General features: G+C 42.0%; 1 protein-coding gene across 1 annotated transcript in view; it reads right to left on the bottom strand.

Annotated features, from left to right (window-relative positions):
• Window positions 1–19,891, bottom strand: part of stag1a (STAG1 cohesin complex component a) — a 61,213-nt gene that overhangs the window by 28,484 nt on the left and 12,838 nt on the right. Inside the window, exons 2-3 of the mRNA XM_083792425.1 lie at window positions 339–593; window positions 72–192 (exon numbers count right to left, since the gene is read on the bottom strand). Coding sequence (XP_083648551.1) covers window positions 72–192; window positions 339–367 — 150 coding nt within the window. The 5' untranslated portion in view covers window positions 368–593. The remainder of the gene's footprint in view (window positions 1–71; window positions 193–338; window positions 594–19,891) is intronic.

Here is a 19,891-nt window from a genome sequence, read left to right as displayed (position 1 = left end):
AAACGCACAGCTATACATCATATCATACTGAATTGTTCTGCTCTCTCTAACAGACAAACACAAGTTCGTACCGTGGCTTGCTTTCCGGGCCTCCCTCTCTTCTTCTTGCCTTTTGCCTCTGGGTCTTCGATCTCACTCATACTCATGCTTAAGCTCACCGCGTCAGTCGCCCCCGACTCATTGGACGAGTCCCTGAGATAGCAAGAGAGACACCACATCAAATGCACCTTCAATATTTATGTTGGAATTCAGGGGTTATTCAAAAGTTGTAACGAAATGGAATTGAGAGTGGTTAAGGATAACATCAGCCCAGAGAGTCCATTAATTGCAGTACTCACTGCAGGACAGGCAGCTCTGACGTAATCATCCTGATTGGCGTGGGACAGAGGGTGAGGTGTTCAGGTGTGTGTATGTGCCCTCTGTTGTGAGGCTGCGTGCGTGGTGGTCCGATGGCAGGGGTGCAGGACAGTGGCTATGCAGGGGAGGGTGGGGGGGTGGGGATGGGGGCGGGGTCGTCAGGTAAGGTCCCGGGAGAGATGAGGCTCCGGGACTGACGTCGACACTCGGCACTGGCTCTCAAAACCCTCCAGGCCCTGGAGAAATAATGGAGGGAGAGAGAGAGAGAGAGAGAGAGAGAGAGAGAGAGAGAGATTGAGATTAATAGGACAGTTTAAATATAAACTTTGCTTCGATGTTTAAATAAAAGCTTTTTTATATATTTATATATCATATCAAATCAATGCTCTGGGTGTTGTTTAAAAATAATAATAATAAAATAAAACCTTCATTTTGAGGCTGTTTGACCAAAGCACTGGAAATGATGAGGTCACAACACCACATCAAAGCATGTCAGTCAAACCAGAGAGACACAGTTCAATGTTTCATTGAATAAAAGCAGACTGAGTAGCAGGGTGATTGGGGAGAGGGAGACACCAACTGGCCACTTTGAGATCTACAACAGCAACGAAATGCTGAGTTGGACAAGCGTTTGGCAAGAGTTTATCACAGGAGTGAGGTAGTTTCAGGATCATTCAGATTAAGCTTGTTAAACAAAATGTCATAATTTGATATCAAAATATATCAAACAAGAGAAACACAAGTGTGCCATATATTTGGGCTCAAGCATCATGTTTAAAGTTGGGTGAGTAGTACTATTGAACTCACCACCACCCAGGTTCAAATCAAAGTGTCTTTAAGTAAAATAAGATGTTGATCAAACTCAGAGCTGTGATAAGATTCCCAAGAAAGCCTGCATCTATTCTCACATGAAAAACTCTGTGGCAAACAATAGTTAAACTCATTGAAACCATCCCCAAAATGCCTTGCAGCCAGAGCCGTCTCAGAGGACCAACACTAATTAAGATGATTGGCAGGTCAGATAATTAAAACAGTGGACGACTACCTGTTTATATGCAAATTAAGCCTGAGACCAATGGATGGAGGTGCAGTAACCCCACTTCACCAGCGGGAGCAGTATGATCCACAAAGTCCTCTGCCCTTGGTCTATCTCCATAGTGTTTAATTAGATTTTAACCGGGGAAAGTGGACGTGGGAAAATAAACGTGGCCCTCATTAACACACAAGTGAACTTTGTGATGTTTGGTCAGTTTGCACCTTGTTTAAGGGCCATACTTTTACCATAGTGAGTGCAAGTGTGTATGTGTGTGTTTGAAAGTGGTACTGGGCAACAGTAGGGGGCAGGCTAAGAGAGAGTGTATTTAAATACTCCCTTCCACACTGCATCTGCACAGAGGAATAGCACAGGCGGGAGAGACTCATACACACTCACTCTCTCTCATACACACACACTGTACAGATCTCTGTTTGACTGTGGCTTCGCAGCCAACCAGACTGGGTGCCAGAGAGCAGAGTAGCTAGCCTACACTAGAGAGAGACTGTGGATTGCAGAGGATCACACTGAGTTCATGAACACTGACTTCAGAAAGATGCATGATTCACTTAAATCTTCTGGGTGGGATGAATAATCCCATTATTTATCTATTAAATCTGCACCTGGGGAGCCTATATGAGTCCTATATAAGCATGAGGCTAGGTGGATCTTTTTATTAACACTAGATATTGGGTTTATATATTAAGTCATACATGTTGTTTGTTTAGCCTAATTAAAGTCTGTAACAGAGAACAACAAAAGGCAGACTGGGTTGTGGTCTGATATTTGACGTTTGGTGCTTCCAACCATCGTTATCACCTATACCTATAGAATAGGTTGATAAACTGCGAGTCATAGTCCACACTATTAGTCGTTCAAGATTTCAAGAACAAGTCGTTTATTTCTCTGGCCTGGCTTGGGCAACTGAACTGGTCTGGAAATATTAACAGTTTAAATGAAAAGATCCTTGCTGTTGTGAGTGGGATTGAATTATGATTTGTCATTTTTGTTGTAAAACATACACAGTAAAAAAAAGAAATTATATATATATATATATATATATATATATATATATATATATATATACAATTACACACACATTCATACACACACACACACAAATGCGAAGCACTCGTTTCTACACTATTCCGGGCAGCGTCCCCCAAAATACATGCAACATTAAAAACCTGTGTGTGTGTGACTGTGTGTGTGTGCGTGTGTGTGTGTGTATGTGTATGTTAGTGCTGCCAGCCCAGAATTGGCCAAAAACGATATTTGAATATTCCTTGTAAAACACCACATGTATTCGGACAATTGATGGTTTTTATGAATATGATATGAATATTTCAGAATAATATGCTGTAAAACGTTCTCTTTCTTTATCTATATGGTCCGGTCCTGTATGGGCAAATGAGAAATGAGAAATGCACTCTCTTGAGTCTTGCGAGATCAAATTAATGAATGAACTCACACAGCAATTTTATTGTTATGTTTTTAATTTGAATCTTAATTTAAAATATTCGATTATTATTGTTTTTTTACATTCGAATATTAATTTGAATATGGAATATTTGTTGGCAGCACTAGTGTGTGTGTGTGTAGTATTTAATAGGAGGGTCAACAGTGTGTGTGCACACACACACACTGTTTGTTGAACCTCCTATTAAATACTGTCTGAACATCCAGACTGGAGTAAAACATGCAATGGCTTGTGAAAAAGAACACACACACACACACACACACACACACACACACACACACACACACACACACACACACACACACACACACACACACACACACACACACACACACACACACACACACACACACACACACACACACACACACACACACACACACACACACACACACACACACACACACACACACACACACACACACACACACACACACACACACACACACACAAAATGTAAACAACCACACTGCTACAGACATGAAAACAAATTGCATCACTTTTGAAAATATAAACAAGTCAGTGAATGAGCCCATTTTACTGTGCGCACAAAAAACTCTGCAGCCTGAACCTGCAGAAAGTAATTTGTGTTAAAAATAGCTCTGATCTCCATAGCTGTATACAATTGGGACTTGAGTGCAGAGCATTAAGCAGTAAGTGACAGGGCAGAGTACGAGAGAGAGGAGCTCTGGTATTATGTAACTCCCCACACACACACACACACACACCCACACCCGTACTCATAAACACACCCACCCACTGCCCTCTCCTCTCCCCTCCCCTGTGTTCTTCACAGATCATTATATTTTAGCAGTTTGCTGAAGCAGCACTCTCCATGGTCCTCTCACCATTAATAGTCTCTATGGGGAGAACACACGACTCCCTCTGCTCTGACACACACACACACACACACACAAGAGTCACACACACACACACACACACACACACACACACACACACACACTAACAACTAAGACAATAATTGATGAACACTGGCTTTCCTCATTTTCATTACACACCAACTCTCTACCCCCATTTCTCTCTCACACAGACACACACAGAGCAGTGGTGGTGATGCTTTGACACAAGGCTATGAATAATTTGCAGCATGTCTCCTGCATGATTCCTCTACTTTCGGGGGAAAAGAGAGAAGCTGCCAACTGTGTTCACCACACACTCACACACTCACACACTCACACACTCACACACACACACACACACACACACACACACACACACACACACACACACACACACACACACACACACACACACACACACACACACACACACAGCCTGCAGACTTGTTCCTTTACTTTGCTCCCGGTATTTAAAAATACCCCCAACCTTCAGACATTCCAGGTGCTGCTGCAGTGTGCGTGCATGCGTGTAGGTCTTGTGTGTCAAACAAGGGGATTTAGTCACTTATCGGTACTGTAATAACACCTGTTCATCCACAAAGTCACAGACAGACACATAAACCTAGCTTGGGGGCCTGCTTGTGCAACCTGACTACTGGCTGACAGACACTACCTAACCAACATGTTTACCATCTGCAGTCTACGAGTCACTTCATTCACTCCACAGCCTGTGTAAGAGAGACTGACATACTGTGTGTGTGTGTGTGTGTGTGTGTGTGTGTGTGTGTGTGTGTGTGTGTGTGTGTGTGTGTGTTTACGTGTGAGTGAGCGAGAAGGAGCATCACAGAACCACTTAACATGCATGACATGCACTCCTGGAGGCAGGCCGGCGTTGCTATGGCAACCAGCGCAGGTCATAAGCCCGGCGCTGGCGGCATATTTGATTGGCTGAGCGCATACGTGGTTGGTGGGATTGGGGTGGAGGAATGGCAGGGAAGGCAATGGGACCATGGACCACCACGGATCTGATCCAGTTTTTGCAGAATCTAGTAACTCTGGGATTTCCCAGTAAATATACCATTTCATATCTTTGTCAGCTGGGGATGCATCATGTGACAAATGAAATTAAATACGGTATTGATGGACCAAAACAGGCGACAAAACATTGTCACGTTCCCTCTCAACAAGTCTCCCTTAAATTAAATTAAGGTGTATTTAATCTAAAGATCACTAGTGGATTTATTCATGCACTCTTACAGGGACAAACAATTCAAACATATAAATGTAACCATAAACAAAGATTACTAATACAACCACTGCGCTTCTAGTAAAAACTGCAGTTTTAAATTATTAGTAATCTATACATTTTGATGTGATATAATCCTGACCCGAGTGCTGTTCATAGCTGCAGAGGTTTCTAGTCATTTAAAATAATTTAAATAGGCTATTGTAATCAGACAGGCCGCTAACAAGTAACAACATTGTCAGATGGGGGAGGGGTGCTCTCAGTAAACTGTGTTGTTTGGCCATTCATCAATCAAATAAAACATGTTTAATAATTTAATCAACTGATGCACGTTTTCCTCTTCATGTAGAACCGGCTGTTGTGAAGCCATAGCCTGAGAGGACGTGCGGGTGAACGTGTTGCACTAATTCAGCGGTTCCCAAACGTAATAGCCTGTGACCCATACAAGAAATGTGATGCTTCCCTGGGACACCTTCACTAATACCTAAACATTTCTTTTCTAATTTATGGAATTTATTAGATTTTTCATTCATGTTTCTTCATGAAAGTAAGTGGTGCAATCCGTGTGGGCGTCCCCGGGGGGTCCCCAAAACCTCCAGACGCACAGGAACGTGCCGGCCCGGTTGCGGCAAGCCTCCCCGCGTCCGAAACGGTTGAGAAATGAGTTACCATGTGGGGGTCCCTCTACTGTACTGTACTGTACTGTACTGTACTGTCACTGTACTAGCACACCCGAAATCATCATATATACAGTGTGTGTGTTAGGCTGCGCAACAGTGACAGTTGGTTGTGAAAACCACCAACCAAACGCTATTTTCATGCTCGGACCCAGACAGGGACAGACACAGCCAGCCACCCACAGACACACAAAGCTGCGTAAGGAAGTGGTTGCACCACTTAAAAAAATACAAAATACATTTAATTTGTTTTTGTCGCAGTTTGACTGTACAAGCCGTTTGTACTTAGACATGCATGGCTTAATCTTTGAGACAAGCATATGCTACTGGCAGGATCAACCTGGTAGCTTCTTTGGGTAGGTTTAATGCAAATGTTTTGAAATAATAATTGAAACCAAGAATGTAAGAAACAAAAAATAAAGAGACCCATACAATTGTGTCCGCGACCCACAAATGGGTCCCGACCCAGTGTTTGGGAAACAGTGCACTAACTGATTCAGTAATCAGTCATAGAGTTAGGCAATGACGCATCGAATTCTGGAAGCAAAGCTCTTACGCCTGTTCAGAGTATGGGAACCCTTTGCAGACAGCCAATGAGGAAGTGATGAGAAAGAGATGACTAGCGCAGTCAGACCAGACCAGCTTGAGCTTCACACCAGCTGGTCAAAATTACTTTACTGTTTCACTAGTACTACCTAGACTGCAGAATTTACGCTCGTTCTGAAACAGAGTGAGCATGAGAGAAGCTCCAAGATATATTCATAATGGAGGCAACATAGTAACAGGGAACTAATTTAACACCAAATGCTCACATTCCAAACTACATGTCAGTGTCTCTGATTCGTTGGTTATAAAAGCATGGTAACTTTCTGTGCAGTCACTTCATCTGAAACGAAATCCAGTAAAATATGAAATGCCAGTGCCAGCACATTGCTGGCTGTGGGATAATGGTGACACATACGTTTCCGTGTTAAGTTTGTGAGGAAAGTAGAACAAGGAAATGGGATACGTTCCCAGCACAACGCTGGCTGTTTTCAGCATAATGAGGCAATGCGATTGTCACATGCATGTTTCAACAATGGGGAATCAGTCAGTTAGTTGGTTACATGGATTATTATTAATTATTATAGGTTGTATAGTTTATAGTACTACAAGTTGGCATGGGAAAACAAAATAAAAGTATAAAATACTGCTGGTGGAGGGCTTAAATGATAGCTCAGCATTATCTGTATACCTGTACTCTGTACTCTGATTGTGTGTGTGTGTGTGTGTGTGTGTGTGTGTGTGTGTGTGTGTGTGTGTGTGTGTGTGTGTGTGTGTGTGTGTGTGTGTGTGTGTGTGTGTGTGTGTGTGTGTGTGTGTGTGTGTGTGTGCCCGCGTGTGTGTGTTTATTTAGGCTACTAGAACAATATAGACAGACACATAACAATATACTGCCCAGCTCCTAATCTACAGGGCCAAACAGTGAACACCAACACCATCTAGTACACACAGTGCACCAGACAATGTCAGACATTAAGAAAGCCATAGCCATATGCAAGTTCAGTCCCTGCCTGGAGCAATCTGTGGCAAAATTCTCTTTTTTGTTTTACCTCCTTCCTCCTTCAATCCATAAAGCATCACCCTTTCCTCATAGATTTACCCAGTCTACTTCATGGAAAAGAGCAGGTGTTCTAACTTCTCTAATGTTTTGTACATTCACTGAACACATGCACTTTTGTAAACACAACAAGCATTTCCCCAAAACCTTTTGTGCTGCTAGTCCCTGCAGGCTGATTGCTCACACTAGCATAAACTATAATATATCTGTTATAATTAGCCATTATATCCAGAGTCGGTGTGTTTCAAAGCCCATGGCTTCAACACAGAGGGTGAGAAATGCTGTCTTGGAGACAAACTGCTTTCATTTCTACTAACAGCCTTAGTTTTCACATTTTCAGAAAGGACCCAGCTAGAACAAGGACACTTCATGTTCAGATACTGTATGTGCTGTTATGATGAAAACAAAACCTGATCTAGGCTCTCTCTCTTCCGGTGTCAATTTGGTACAGTTGGCTGATGCCTGATGCCGTGTCTGAAGTTACAAGATAATAGTAGTGTAGTAGTTCAACACAAACTCAGCCAGGGTTGGGGGTTTGATTCCCACTGACAAGATAATAAAGCACAAACGGCTGGGATTGAGTTTTATTTTTATGAATGTAGCACTCACTCACTCCGGGATAGCACCTGGTCCGTCACTAAATGTGCTCCGCTGCTATAAATCGCTGGGCGCTCTGATTTAATGGATTAAATAACCCCAGGCGATTAGAGTGTTAACAGTTGCCCGACAGCCCATAAATAAAAGTAAGTAAATAAAACATTTGGTCAAGTGGAGTTTGCTTTCAGGTTGCCCAACGGTCAAGTGCAATCCGTCTTCATTACATTTTATTTACAACTAGCTGTTGCACTCACTCTGTTTTTCAAAGTGACTGTACCACTCTGCAGTTATCGATTGGATTTAACATTCAATTAGGTCTATAAGCGCAATTTTAAATATGGGCGCTTTTTTCAGGGAATTGGGCATAACGTTTGGACAAGTAGAACATGACCTGTACTTAGTGTTAACACCTGTGGTCTCCACCCAGGGGGCAGTGAAGCCAATAGTGTCTGAAGCCAGTAGGAAATCCTGACTTCCTGAAAGTTCATATAATGGCCTGTTGTGGCCTGTTGGGCCCAAAAAACCCCATAGCTCCATAAAGGTCCATGTATTTGGGCCCAACTTCACCTAGACTGTATTACTTTAATAAACATGGTCATGAATACTTTCTGCTTCCAGTCTCATTTCTCATAAAATTATTTTTGGAAAATTATGGTCCCATTTATTAAAAACATTACCATAAAGTCGAGTATGTTCTGAGGGGGCGTGGCTACCTTTACAGTCTATGATCGGGATCCACCCCCCGCTGGGCCAGCCAATGGCCAGCTAGGCCCAAACGGATCTAGAAAGATGTCGATTTACAATTCAAGGACAGACAGGCTTCATCTTATGTCCATATCAGACCCGGAGAACGCTTTGTCCATATTTTTTACAGTCCATGTCTCTATGCAAAAATCTAGGCTGTGTAAACGTTTCATGAATCCGACATTAGATTCTTATGCAGCATTTTAACTCTTCCATTATGGGGTTTGTGCACCACACTGTTCATTCATAACTTATATGAATAATTTTAGAAGCCGCCAGTTAAATAACATTAGGCAGGACACTTTCAGTAGCTGTATGCTCCTAAAATTCATAATGGGAAATTGAAAAAGGAGCATGTGTCATTTGTAATTCTAAATAGGGACTGATAATACCTTTAATTATTCTCACACTTCAAGCACCTGCAATTCATTGCTGCACTTTTAAATTTAGGAATACATCCCAGTGAAAATGTCACTGCTCTCTGAAGGTCACTGCCCAATGCACTGAGAAAGAGATAACTACTAGGTACAGTATATGGTTTGGGGGCTGCAATTTATTCAGTGCAATTGAAAAATGAATTCCTGAGTTCACTTCAAATGGAAACTATTGATCCATTCCTGGAGGTTATAGTTATTAATGGTACGAGTACAAAATGTGCATCTTGCAAGTTAAATTGGAGCCCTTGCCATAGCAATGACCTCAGTAGCCTCACGACGAAATAGCCAATAATTATGTGAAGGTTACAATCTATGGTTGACTTGGTTGTGGTGGCGTTGTCTTTTTTTAGACCAATTTGTTCCTGGTGAACGCCCCAACCCACCGTCCCAGTTTGGCTGCTAGCAGTGGCCCCCAAAGTCCCAGAGAGAAGCATGCAGGGTACAGCACTGGTTCCCAACCACTGGGTCGGGACCCATTTGTGGCTTGCGCACACATTTGAATGGCTCGCTTCATTTAATTATCTTATTAATTTCTTGAATTCTTGAAAAAGGAAAATCTAAGAAATTCCATAAAGTAGAAAACAAATGTTGAGGAAGTAGTGAAAATAGCCGATTTAAAAGCTCACAACACGGCGCGAAGCGACACGTTGTGAGCTTGTCAATCTGCTATTTTCACTCATTTTCGTCCCAGGCCGGGGAACGTTTAACTTCTCTTTTGGGTTACGACGGGCTAAAACGTTTGTGAACCACTGATGTACAGGACACTGAACAGAGTGATTAGAGCACACATTCACTGATGTACAGGACACTGAACAGAGTGATTAGAGCTCACATTCACTGATGTACAGGACACTGAACAGAGTGATTAGAACTCACATTCACTGATGTACAGGACACTGAACAGAGTGATTAGAGCTCACATTCACTGATGTACAGGACACTGAACAGAGTGATTAGAACTCACATTCACGGTGGCTCACAACCAGCTACAGCCTCAGGGCCAGGCAAGGGAATGAGCCTTCGACCAGCAACATGCTGAGAAATGTACATTTCTAGTAAGAGGACAATGGTAGAGATCCCTGCTGCGCACACCAATGTCCCTGGGATAGAAAGCCTGAAAGAAACTTGCTGAGAATCATGCAAAGATGTCTCTAATTTAAGACATCTGTGCTGTCAAACAGTGCTCAAGTGCAACTAACTAAAATAAGTGGATTTACAAAGCAGCAAAACATTCAGATCAGAAACATTTTCTTCCTTTAAATTGAATTATTTTTATTTTAATAATTGTGTCATTAGCCACACAACAAAGCCAAGGGCTCGTATCCGCTCTGTTCTACGAGTCCACATGGGCAGGTAATCATACGTTTTAAAGCTATCTTGACTTGTGAATTTGAAGGTTTGCCAGACATTGTGGCATTTTCCTGCTTGTTGGTCAGGAAAGGAGAAACTGCAATACAGCTGATCATAAAGTCTCATAACTGAAGTGGCATGGAAGAAAAATGTCTCTGCAGAAGGAAAGAACAATGCCTAGTTTATTACCGTCATAAACTGTTGATAGGACCCTTTCAACCAGGCATATTAACAACTAGAAAAATGTGCTCCTCTCGAGTAGTAGCAAAAATTTATAGTAGAAAAATATTGATATATGAAGGTCGGACATTGTAGTCAGGTATGGTACATGGTAACAGCTACTGTTAAGAGTTATTGGTGTTAATGTGAAGTGGCTTATTTGAGCCACTCTTGATCACATGACTATAGAGATTATGGGTAGTGTAACCATTTGCATAATGTTTGGACAAAACCAATAAATCAGTGATTATCAAAAAACTTGTTTAAACTTGCAAAAATCTGAATCCTGGTGGTGCTATAACAGGAATGGGGCAGCAGTTCTGCTCTAGCCTCCAGGGTATGCACAGTTTCATGCCGATCGGGCCAACAGTGTTGGAGATTAGCTCACAGACGGACACGGACGGATGGACAGGGGCAAAACATAGTCTCGGCCACACCTTCGGCCTGGCGAACAAGGCGAACAAGAAAGCAAAGCAGTATGAACTATGAAAGTATGAAATGTGTCTGCTGTGCCTGAATATCTCGTATGTATGTTCTGTCTGAATATAGATGATCTTGTAATACATGCCAGTCCGGCATGTCTATGTAGTCTTGTCAGCAAGTCCTGTGTTATGCGAGGCTGTCACTGCAGAACATGCCAAAGTGAATTATTCACCTTTGTCTCATCTCATAGAGTACTTAGCAATTAAGCGTCTTCTGTTTGCAATTCATTTTTTGTTCTGACAAGCCAAATGTCACCAGCTTACGAAACTAAACAAAAGGGGAGTAAAACAGCAAGAGGGCGTCCATCTCTCCTCTGTATTACAGCCACAAGCTTAGCCTCCACACCACCCTGTAGAGCTGTAATTGAGTGGATAAAGCTACTTAACTCTGCCTCGCCTGTCTCGTACTGTATACCACAGCCACTGACTGCTTGTGCTGCCGCTGTAAAGCTAAAGCTGATTAACCCTGTACAATCCAGACAGCTTTCTATTGCTCTCTATTCAAAGACAATAGACAGATAAAGAGTGAAGACCAGTGAACTCAATTAAAAGAAAACTGGTGGAACTTCCACACAAACACTACAGGCATTGAAACGTCCCACTAGCAGCTGCCCCCCAAAACGTTCAGAATAAGGCATTGGGTACTCGTCCAAGCTAAAGGGTGTTTTCATAGCAGCATCCATAGTGTCGCAGACTCTCGGCCCTAAGAAAAACATGGTCAATTTATAATATGAAAGGGGCGATTTATCACAGAAAGAAAATGTTTTCTCTGAACCCGTCTTTTTTTTTATAAAAGTTTGTGATGATTTGAATTTTGTTATTTTTCATGTCAAGATTATGAATTTTATACCCAGGACAGGACCTGAATGGAAACAAGACCGTAAGGACTTTTCCTTTAAGACTAAGGGCTCTAATTGTAGTCCCCTTATCCCCAAACTTTTTTTTTACTATTTTGAAAAACATTTTTTAATAGATAAAATAGTCAATCTACAAGCTCTCAATGTGAAAAGGTAAAGATTAGTTTAGGCCCTAAACTAATCTTTACCTTTTCACATCCCTAAACTTTAGGGATAAGCTCTCAGCTTTGACTGTACTCTGTACTTTTTACATTGTGCTACACTCAACAACCAAAAAGGACACAGGGATAAGGATAAATCTTCAAGAACCACAGGATCGTTCATACACGATATAAGATACAGGCATTACAAGCGAGCAGCTGTAGTGTCCCGACACCTCTCTTCATCATAACATTTAATTATCACAAGCAAACATCCTCTACAGTCTACACCAGCAGTTCCCAAACCTTTTTGCCCATGCACCCCCTGTTACCTCCTGACCTAGCTGATGCACCCCCCACATGGAAATAGAAATTGCATAAGCTATATATATTTCCTATATATACACATACCGGTATATGAACCTGAATATGGCATATAGCATAGGCTATATTCTGCATATATTGACACTATGTTAATATATTTACTGTATAATAAAACCATAGCACCACCATTAGCCTTTTCATGTCGTGCACCCCCTAGAAGGCGCTCGCGCACCACAAGGGGTGCACGCACCACAGTTTGGGAACCACTGGTCTACACAACTCAAGGAACAAAAGGGATACAAGTATCACTTCCACTGCAATATACAGGACAGAATGAGTGACAGATAATTGAAACCCCACACATCTGATATTATATTTCTGAATCTGTGATTGTCTGCCTAATAAAGTATTCAATCAGTGAACACTAGCATGTTTTGCTTGTGGGGAATTTGGTTCAAATTACTGAAAACCTCTGTAAATAGCAGACCATGTCTCATCTATTCCCCCTGTTCATATAAATATTTTGAGAGCAACCACATACAGTGATAACACTGCAATGTCAGGAAGTAGGGTGATACATATATGACCTTAACATTATCTCTTCTCCCTTTGGGCTACTGGCGACTGGAGAGGAGCCAGGCGTGACAGCCAGGTGATGGAGGGCAGTGGACTAAGAAGAATTAGATTGGGTTAAGTGGATTCAAGTTGTGGATACGGTGGAGTGGTGGCTCTAGAGAGATTATACCATGACAGGAGGGTCATGGTGTTAAAAACCTCACCAGGACTGTGAGATGTTACCATCTAGCGTGAGGAAGCTTGGGGGACAGGGGGCACCCCCTCAACATGCAATTCCAATTTGAGGTTCATTGGATGTTGCGTTCATGACAGAAGTTGTTTTCCGCTTCTTTTTTAAATAAATAGTCCCCTCCCACTAAGTTTGGAAGCAATTACAGGCAAACAGTATGGACTATAAGAAATATAAAAATCCTGTAAACCCCAAGAATTTGCCATTTGCCATGCTGCTTCTTGCTGCATCATTGCAGCAAGAAGCAGGATAAGTAGCTTGAGCTAAACAATGTTGGAACAAGACGCACACAGTCTCATTTCTTGCATTGGATAATACAAGTGCTGATTTAGTGAGAATCATTATTTGTGACTTCAGTGTTTTTTGGAAACAAAGCTAACTAGGTCACGCACAATGAGCTGCAGAAGCAAAATCAACCATGTAGGTTAATGAGTATGACATCAAACAGGTGGTATATACAATGTTTATGTGCCTGGTACGACAACCAAAAGATTTATCTTTATCAGCTGTGTATCAGCAGGAAGATGGAGACATTAAATAGAAGAAAACAACAACAACTCTTAATACCGCTACTGCAGGTTTTACCTGGCGTAATTACCGATGTCTAAACATGAACCTGGAGCTGGGACACCAGGTGAATGCAATTAACTTTCTAGTAGGTCAGACATTAATCAGCAGTACCAGCCAGGCATGGATAATACTGTATGCTGCATTGACCATGTCCTGGCATGATGTGCCTCCTAATGCATGGCTTGCATGCATGTCTTCGTCTTGTCTATTGAAAATCACCATAACTCGCTGAAATTTCAACTGATTGTGAAGCCGTTGGGTTTGTTACAAATACCAGACATGTAGTTATGAAATGATATAGGATACTTGGATAAAGCACAAATGTGGGTTTTCATACCAAAATACTTTATCTTATATAGATACTAGTAACAGTAATATTTATAAAAAACAAAAGAGGCTTTTGTCTCCAGGACCAGGTACTTAATAATATACAGCCCCAAACTGCACATGAGGCATATTTCTTTCAGTGGGTATTATTATATCATTATAAAATATAGCGGCGACATTGACATACAATCCAGTGACTGTCATTGTTGTATATTACGTAATAGTACCAGGGGACTCAACCAGAGTGAAACACCTGGTATTTATTGAGTCCCTTAGTACCAGGGGCCCCAAGGACCACAGTCAAAGTAGTACTGGACTAGTACTGTGCCTGGGTGTGTCAGTGTCCAGGTGGAACCTATTACATCTTCGTCATCATCAACATCATCATCATGCTCAATGGACCAACACCCTGTCAGTGACATAACTGAACAACCACTTGACAGTCACTGGGAAGGGCAGAAAAAAGAACGGAATACTCACGGAGGAAATTCGAAAGTGTAGCATAACAAAAATAGATATGAAAGTAGCCTAGTAGTTTGTGCCTAAAATGACAAACCACCAGACAAATACAGTGATAGACTCTTTTTCTAATCTTCAAAACAGGTTGTCAGATGGCCAGCAGGCCGTCAACAGTTCAACTCTGAATATGCCCACTGTGTTTGGAAATTGGAAAGACTATGTGGATGCAGGGGCTGATGAGGTGTGTTGAAGCTGTGGTGCGATGCGTAAAACCACATCAACTTTAAATATCTCAGTCATTATTGAGCAGACCACTCGTGCCTAGTATTTTCCAGTACTGACGACGAGGTCATAAACTGAGAGCGTAGCGTAAACTGAGAGCTTGGCTGAAGCTGATAGTCTATCTGATTCCTACAGACAAGCTGCTCTGTGCCCACTGCCCAGATCTGTAAAACAGGGACAAGAAGAGATGGGGGGGGGGGAATCTCTGTATCAGCGTCTTTCAGATGTCGAGAGAAACAAAAGTGATTTTCGAAGTGTGTGTAGACTGAAGCGATAGAACAAGTGCAAGACAGAAACAGAGGGAAAGAAGCTTAAGCAAAAGGGAGAAGGTATTGAGAGACAAAAACAGCCACAAAATACAGATAGCAAGCAATATGAGAGGGAGGAATACCAGCGCAACACACTGAATAGATTAAGAATATGCTAGACACATCAGATTGCAACCTGCGATAACTGTAGTCACTTCACTAATGACCAACAATAAACAGTAATTGCCACATCCCTGTCACTCGGTGGTGATAAAGCACAGAGTTGTGTATCATTGTGTCCCAAGCCAGGCCCACAAATGCAATTATGTTCAAAACCGTCTATAGAGCGTCACAGTCCTGCCCCCTTTCATGACGACGGCAGGCTCAGGAAATGAATCCCAATGCATTTTTCCCATAGACATTTCAAAAAGTATTTATTTTATTTATTTATTTTAAGCGTCGTACGAAGCCAACTCGAGTCGTGACAAATCATGACAATAAACAATATTTTGGACCAAACAAATCAACAAAATGTTCTACTTTCTAATTCTTTGTTTGGCCCAAAACATTGTGTTTATTGTCATGATTTGTCACGACAAGATTTGGCTTTGTCCGCGGCATCAACGTCTTTAAATAAATACTTTCTGAAAAGTCTATGAGGAAAATGAACGGGGATTTCTTTTCCAGGTCCATGTACTTTTACTGTAATTATTTTTTCCCACTGTTAACTAAATAATAATATGAACTCCATACAAAATACAACTAATTATTAATAATCATTATAATTATTCACATCAATTAGCACCTAGGCACTCGTCAGTGGCTGGGGTTGTCCAACCGAAGGCTACAGCCAATGCCTGATGATTAGAGCCTAGTCTCGTATGGCCAGACTGTTGCCTCTCGCAATTTTCAAATGATTGCGTCATACAGTCTGGAGCAATGGAAGCTTTATCATGAGTATTCTAAGCAATAAAGCGGAAATAGGGGCTCCTCGGAGTCCTCGCCACTTCCGTTTTGTCTTTACAGTCGCACAAATTTATCCTAATATAAATAGAAAGCATATATAGCTTGTTGCTTAGGCAGAAATAGAAATAAAGAAAATAAAATGTAAAGATATTTGGAAAAAATATTTTCGTGAACGCAAAAGGTGTAGTTCCCGACTCTATATAGCATTCTGAGATTGTGGAATAGTTGGTGCCTGACCGATGCCAGCCTTATCCTTTTGGGTCTGATGCCGATCCCGTTTATGGAGAGTCAGCCTTCCTTAATCAATGTTTTAAAGCGCAAATAACATGCATTTTAAAACTGCTTCGTCATATCATATATGTCCCTCAAAGTTATTTCTAATGGTTTGAGCCTCAATCACCATTTGAACGCAGTTTTAGCTGCAGTACCACATGCCCCATGTCCTGAGATGGTGGGGGTGCTGATATGCAGATTATTTAATATTTGAGTCATTATAATACTGATGCTAGATAAAACCAGGCTTGTTTCCATTCCATGCCAGCTTGGAAAATCAACAATGGTGGACATTGTAAACAAAGTGGAAATGCACATTTGGAACTGAAGAGGAGGAATTATACAAAGTAGGATGACATTGATGACATCACGATGAGGACAAAATCAGTTGAGCTGTTCCTGAGAGCAATTTTCATTAAAGCACCAATATGATATGAGGAATTATACAAAGTAGGATGACATTGATGACATCACGATGAGGACAAATCAGTTGAGCTGTTCCTGAGAGCAATTTCCATTAAAGCACCAATATGATATGAAAGCCTGATTGTTCAATTGGTTATTTGTAGGGATAGAAAAAGTTCTGAGCACAGCCCTTCATTTTCTGCACAATATGCTGACAAATCACAGAAGGCATGCTAGACTCCGGGATCAGTCCGGCATGTTAGCCAGTCCACCATACATCCTTCCAGGCCCAATGGACTACAGATATTCAAGCCCAACCAACAGGTCTCTTGTGCTGACAGTTATGATCTGACAGCAGAGAACCTTGGCCTAATCCCCCAGTAGCCAACTGTCACAATCCACTTTCACCAGATTAGGATTACCATCATGATCATCAGATAATCTTTCTTGACGCAGATATTTACACATAATGTACACAGAATCAGAAAATAGTACTAGAGCATCATATGGACAGCAGCACACACACTCAGGGATGGGATGTCATGGACATAAAAAAGAAGCACACAAGGTAGGTACCATCTGTCATTACAACAAGAAAGTGTACTGTATGTTCATCCACTGTTCCATGCGGTAACAGAGCTTAGTCAGGGGGAGGGGTGCTTCGTCTGTGTGTGTATGTGTCTGGCAGTGTGTGAACTGCAGAAATAAGACACAAGATCTCTTCTCTGCTGAAAACTAGAATTTTAAGCTCCCGCGGGGACGGGGTTCACCTCAATGAATAAGGGATAAATAGATACAACCGGGGTAAGAAAAAGAAAGAAAATAAATCCCATTAAGAGAGAGAGTACGATAAGAGACACGTTAAATCAGGAGGAAAGACGCTGAGGACATGCAGAGTCCTCTTCAGTCTCTCTCCTGCAATGGCTGCCTGCTTGACTACGGCTTTGCGCAAAATGGAGCCGGGAGAAAGCGTGTGTGTGTGTGTGTGGGGGGGGGAGGTTTGGGGGGGCAGGGGGTGTACAGTAGCAGAGGATTCTCAGTGGGAGCAGACGAGATAGAAATATGGCAGGAGGAAGGGAGGGAGGGAGGGGTGAAGAGTGGGAGAGTGAGGGAAGAAGGAAAAAAATACTCATTTGTTCTTCTCTCATCTGTCTACGCTCTCTCTTTTGCTCTCTCACCTTGGCCCAGATTCTCACACCGCCTGTTGTTCACAGCTAATGGAGGGATAGGACAGGGCAAAGAGAGAGAGACAGGCAGAAAGGGGGGGGGGGGGGGGGACAAATTCATATGGAGTCAGACACTGAGGCACACACACACACACACACACACACACACACTCTTGAGTGGGCTATTAGCCCCCAAACCCATAATTACTTTGTAATGACCTGACAGCACTTGAAGATTTCCAACAGGAGCTACAGCAGCCTGCTAATGCAGGCAGAATAGAAGGGTGTCAAAGTCAAAATCATGATGGAGCAATAATGTGGGGCTGAGCAGCATAATAGACTAAAGCCCAGATAAACCAGTTAACCTGGTGAAGGTTAACCAGAGCGTGTCGACTAGAGTCAGACAGATGATGGCAAGATGTGTTTTGGGAAGCAATATATGCAAGTTAACCACATAAACCCTTAGCCTGACATGGCCAGACTAATATCACTGCGTATTGTTTTTCCTGTGGCAGATTGGTCTGGTTTCCAGGCTAACCAGTAAGACGCCCAATATGGTCATATACAGGTATTGACATTCCCATATATGGGCTTACTATTGATGACATCAGGGATCTCCATATATGGGCATAACAGGGATTGTATTAGGGCATCGGCTGGGAATCCCCCATTTATGGACATTTTGTTTCCTTTTTTCTTGACATTCCCATGTACAGGGAAGGGCCGCTGGCGATGTCGTTTACAGTCGCGACTACATAAATGCCCATATATGGAGATCCCTGATGATGTCACATGTTGTCACATGATGTCACGTGTAGGCGTGTGGTGTTTAACGGACTGACGGACTGAGGGGACCTGCGTTTGCAATAAACCCTAGCATCCCTATTCTGGGCATGTCATTATGAATATTCTGCAAAAACAGAGAAACATTTGGAGGTGAAAATACTCAAAATAGCAGATCTATTGTCTGCGATTGACGTATTTACGCATTTTTATCGCTTAATATGGATTTTGAAAACTACGTTGCTGTCCGTTGATCAGACATCCGAGGTTTGGATCTGATTTCAGATTTTATTTTTACAGCATCGCGATTGAAATATGAAAGTTTCGGGAGAAAGATATAGCTAGCGTGAGCTAATGCTATCATTAGCTTTTTCTTCTCTCATTTGCAGAGACTGGAAAGCGGAAGTGCTTGAGATCTACCACTTGTGGCCACACAGCAGCAGTCTAAAGACCAAACCACACCAAAGGGTCGAGACGGGACAAGACGGTTTTAGTGTCCCAGCGATATGTCCTGTTACACGTCGACCCAAGTCAACCCATGTGATTCAAATGGTTCAATTCAATGGCCCAAACCACACCAATGTGTCACCAATCACCATGCATCTACTTGCAACCATTTGGTTGCAAGGAGCTGCATAAATGGTTGCGAGTACTGAGTAGACGCATGGCGACCCATTGGTGTGGTTTGGGATTAAGTGTTACAATAAACAAAAACAAAATAACTGCTGGACCGATCAACAAATTGTCACAAATTCATATTTATAAATTTAACATTAAGTCCTGGCCCACATTTGAAGTCATACATCATAGATATTAGATAGGTTTCATGTCCTAAATATAATGACTGGGTCAGTGAGGAATGGGACAATTGGTTAAAGGACCACTATAATCTGTCGGTAATGTAGTCAGTGCTAACATCATAGACAGTAGACACACTAGCAGAGCAGATGGGCTCTGGACAATAAAATATAAACACAAGCAGAAATGTCTTACTTGTGGGCACAACACAGTCATAGCCTGAGCTTCAGCATTTCAGTAAAAGTACAGCTCAATGGAATTCACAAAAATAGCCTATGTAAATGAAATGGGAATCTAAGCAACAGATAAGCTTCATTGTCACTGTTCCAGCATCCAAACCCAACCTCTAATTGCTTGTAACGCTGAGGTTTATGTCCTTCTGTGACTAACTCATTTGTACATAGCT

Source organism: Protomyctophum parallelum (assembly GCF_964188405.1).
Source record: "Protomyctophum parallelum genome assembly, chromosome: 20".
In the NCBI taxonomy this organism is placed as follows: domain Eukaryota; kingdom Metazoa; phylum Chordata; class Actinopteri; order Myctophiformes; family Myctophidae; genus Protomyctophum; species Protomyctophum parallelum.
Note: the sequence above shows the minus strand (reverse complement) of the source record. Positions and strands in the feature narration are given on the sequence as shown.